This window comes from Monoraphidium neglectum (assembly GCF_000611645.1).
Source record: "Monoraphidium neglectum strain SAG 48.87 unplaced genomic scaffold scaffold00649, whole genome shotgun sequence".
In the NCBI taxonomy this organism is placed as follows: Eukaryota; Viridiplantae; Chlorophyta; class Chlorophyceae; order Sphaeropleales; family Selenastraceae; genus Monoraphidium; species Monoraphidium neglectum.
In genome coordinates this window covers 5,763-9,554 of record NW_014012979.1, presented here as the reverse complement: position 1 = coordinate 9,554, position 3,792 = coordinate 5,763, and the positions used below count along the sequence as shown (strand labels likewise).

General features: G+C 58.7%; 1 protein-coding gene across 1 annotated transcript; it reads right to left on the bottom strand.

The window, feature by feature from the left end:
• Positions 1-490: 490 nt before the first annotated feature.
• Positions 491-3,494, bottom strand: MNEG_4605 (hypothetical protein; the record flags this gene model as incomplete). Its single annotated transcript, XM_014046918.1, has 4 exons — positions 491-539; positions 2,233-2,440; positions 2,950-3,144; positions 3,458-3,494. 4 exons carry the CDS (start codon positions 3,492-3,494, stop codon positions 491-493), a joined length of 489 nt encoding a protein of 162 aa, XP_013902372.1.
• Positions 3,495-3,792: the final 298 nt, after the last annotated feature.

Genomic DNA, 3,792 nt, shown 5'->3' with positions numbered 1-3,792 from the left:
GCGTCATGCACTCGCAATTACCGCGTGCAATTGCTATCAGCGCGTTGAGGTGGGCGTTGTGAAAATCAGCCCACCACCACAGTCGCTGGGTTGAATCTTTCTGGCAAGATGGCAGCCCGCTTAGTTGGCGCAGTGGCAGGCTTCACCAAGGTTGCCATGATTTGCCCAGTTACCGTATGTGTTGTGAGGCCATCCGACGGCTTGTTGTCTACCATGGAGCTGTAAGGAGGGCCGTGCGGTGTGTTTCTCAGCTCAGTGCGCAGTGATTAGAAACGCATGTGCAGCAGGAAAAGGTTAAAGGCGTGTGTGAATGTACCACACAAGCTTATGTCAATTGTTGTTTCAGCGCGTTGACGCCCTCTGCGCAGTGTACTATCTTGCTTTCTCACCCTGCTGTGCAAACTTCGGTCATGCTTTGTCCCCAATCTCATGATTCTGGATGGCTCTAGACCGCTGCAAGAAATCGACGTCTGAGACAGCTCGCCTTCCCTCACCAAGAGGTGGTCCACATGCTGCCTTTGGCCTTGTCATTGGGGTACCTGTGGCGTCGCAGCAAGGGGGGGGCACAAAGATGCCTTTCTTGGCATACTGGCGCGAGCGCAGTTCCAGCTGCGGCACACTGCAATGCTCACAGTGCAGCTTGTATGGTGCTTTCCACTGGGTAGGGGCAACTAGTGCATGCGGCTGCAGCATCCAGGCGGTCACATGGCACTTTGTGGTCTAATCGCGGCGGAGCCGATGCGGTCAGGGGGTCAGACTCACCCAATCGTCGTCCACGAGAGCCTCGTGTTGGTTGTCCAACGGTAACCGAACCAGCCAGCTGTTTGGCCGAGGGGCGACTGCAGCTTGACAAGGCCGCTGCAGAGAAACGCGTGGTGAGCGTGGGTAGTCATGTGTGTTATGAAGCCATCCCAGAAGTTGTGAAACATTGCTGGCGTAATGCCAACAGGCTTGCACGTCCACAACTCGGAAACATTGGGCCACCACTCTATGGCCAATGGCCTGCTGGCGGGACACTACCACTGAGATGTAAGCTGAGAAGCTGACAAGCGGGAGAATGACCTCCCGCCTATGCAAATTCAATCTCACATGTTGTACTCCCAAGTACTACTTGAGGTCCACCCCTGCATGAAATTGCCGTGAAACAGGGGCAAAGCAGGGTTTGATTGTCATGATTGCCAAGCTGCCAGCCCTTCATACTGCATGACAAGGCAGCATGTACATGCTTGTGCATCCACGGTCGCATCCACGGGATCAAGGCACGAAGCCTGGCCTGAGCTCGGCCCAATCGTCGCCGCAAGTGCCAGGATCTCCTCCTGTAGAGCAGAGAGCTGCGGCACAGAACTCACTAGAAGGGCAACCATAACTGTTGACCCAGACGTGCCGAAGGGGTTGAAGACGGTCGTGCTGGTTGCGGTGGTGGTGGTGCGCCCCGGAGCGAACAACGCGCTCCTTACCCAGCCGCCTGTGCGCACACAAGTCGATCGACGGCAGGTTACGGCATCCGATCAAGGGGCGCGAGAGTGTTGGTATGTGAGTTGAGGGAACACATGCCTTGATGTGTCTTGTGTGCGCGCAGTGTGTATGCCCGTGTGCATATGTATGTTTGTGTAGATGTTTGAAGGGGGGTCCGCTGCATGTGTGCGTATGTGTGTGTATGGTTGTTTTGCAGCTCAAGTGCACAAAACCACAGTTGCCTGCAGCTTCGCACAATCTGGACATCCACCGATGCACTTCACATATGCATGCTTGATAAAAACCCACCACACGACTACCCAAAAGCAGGCCTCACCACGTGGGCCACCAGTGTGAATGCAGCTGCCGGATGTAAGGACAGTGGAGGCAGCGATCAATGCTCCGGTGCAGAGTTTCTCCTTCCCATCGGGCAAGATACTGACAAGCTGTCCTGTTGCACTGCCTGGGTAAGCCCTGCACATGAAGACACAGGGACGGGGAGGCAATGAGCGACGTTGTGGACATGGCACATGCACTCAACAGAGAGCGCTCTGAGGGAGTGCGACGCGAGCGTTCCAAACAAACGTTCCATTAAAGACCCGCATCCTCGCATTCACATGCTACCATTGGCGTTCCTTTTGAAACCCTTCAAGCCACACCGCATGGCTGGAAGTCTTGCATCTGCTTCACCAACAGGGCAAGTGCCGAAGGGCTGGTGCAGATCTTATGCTGCAAATCCGGCCGCCCCTCAAGCCCCGGCCGCTCGCCCGAACCCACTTGTTGGGAGACAGGAACTTGCGATCGTCGGTGCCAATGACAAAGTTCGGCGTCACAGCACCGCCAGCCGCAGCGGGGGTCGTTCCATCTGCAGGAGCCTCGATCGTCTCGCCCTTGAAGGGCTCGCTGGCCCGGGCCTTTGCAGCGGAAACGGGCTTCTTGTTGGCGCACACATACAGCAGCAGCACCGAGAGCGGGTTGCTAGGGTCTGCGAGGGCAGCCGCGATGGGGCGCTGGGCCAACTTCGTGGGGAGGCGCCGGACTTTCCGCTTAGCAACGAGCTGCTGCGCGGCGTCAGACTTGAGGCTAGCAGCAGTGAGGTCGGCGGGGCTTGCCTCCCTGGCCAAGCCCGTGAGTGTGCAGCCGTCGCCCTTGAAACGGGATGCCATCTCCGCCGAAATGAGGAAGGGGCTGGCGAGGACTGCCTGGGGCTCAGCACCACCAGCCGCCAGCAGCGCCGCACGCCGGGTGTTGACTGTCGCCAGGGGGTAAGCGGCACGTTTCAAAGGTTCACGTGGGAATTTAGAATCAGCAAGTTCAGGAGCGGTTGAAGCTCTGCGTGTTGCGCAGATATCTAACTTCCAGCATGAACAGCTCTTCAGTTTGATATTGTATTGTGTCAAACATTGCTGGTTGGCAGCTCATGGGGCATGGTGGCAGTGCCCAGACGAGGTGCTTCACGGCGAGCTGCTTCCTTTCAACTCGCCGCGTGCGCACCCAGAGCAGCGGTCTCCGCGGGCGACGCAAAGTTGGCCTCGTCGTCGGCGCGGCAGGGGCCGGTCTTGGTGCGGGTCTTGACCCCCTGGCACTGGGCCAGGCAGGCGGAGGCGTAGGTGACGCCGTCGGTGCCACAGGCCGGGGGACCCTCAAAGTCATTGGGGGTCAGCGCGTTGCAGTCGCAGGCAGCTGCGGCTGGGAGAGGTCAATTTGTGTGAGAGGGGACAAAATGTGATGGTGATGTTGCGGCAGGTAATGCACAACCATGGCGGATCCCCCGGGGGTGTAATCATTCAGCCCGGACTGACTGAGCATTACTAATGTGGGTGGGCCGGCGCACAGGTGCGCCCCAGCATGCGCTAAGAACCAGCCGGCCCGGACCCAACCAGGATGATTCGCGACAGTGCGTTCTGATTTTGCGGCGGGGTATGCGCAAGTTGAAACGATGCGCGCGATGAGCCCTCTCGGCGGGTGACTGGTGGGACCGCTGGCCAGGTGGCCTGGTCACCTGCTGAAGCGCCCACAACGATGGCGCACAGCAGCATCAGGACAGACACCCCTGGCCTCCGGCCAACGGTACACTCCATGATGCCAAGGCAGGGGCCCTTCTGCGGGGGATCAAAACGGCGGAGCGCGGGATTGCATTGGTGGCCTTGGTGTCAGTCAGCGCCCACAACTCGAAGCTTGGGGCCCGCAACGCTTTCCCATCTGCACAGTGTCAACGCCAACTCCTTGTTGCGTTTCACTCTTGAGGTTGCGGCATGCGACTGGCTGTGGATTGCCACGGCCACCTTGTCGACACGCCTCTGGGGTCGGGCCTAGGTGCTAGTTTGTCGCTGCTGC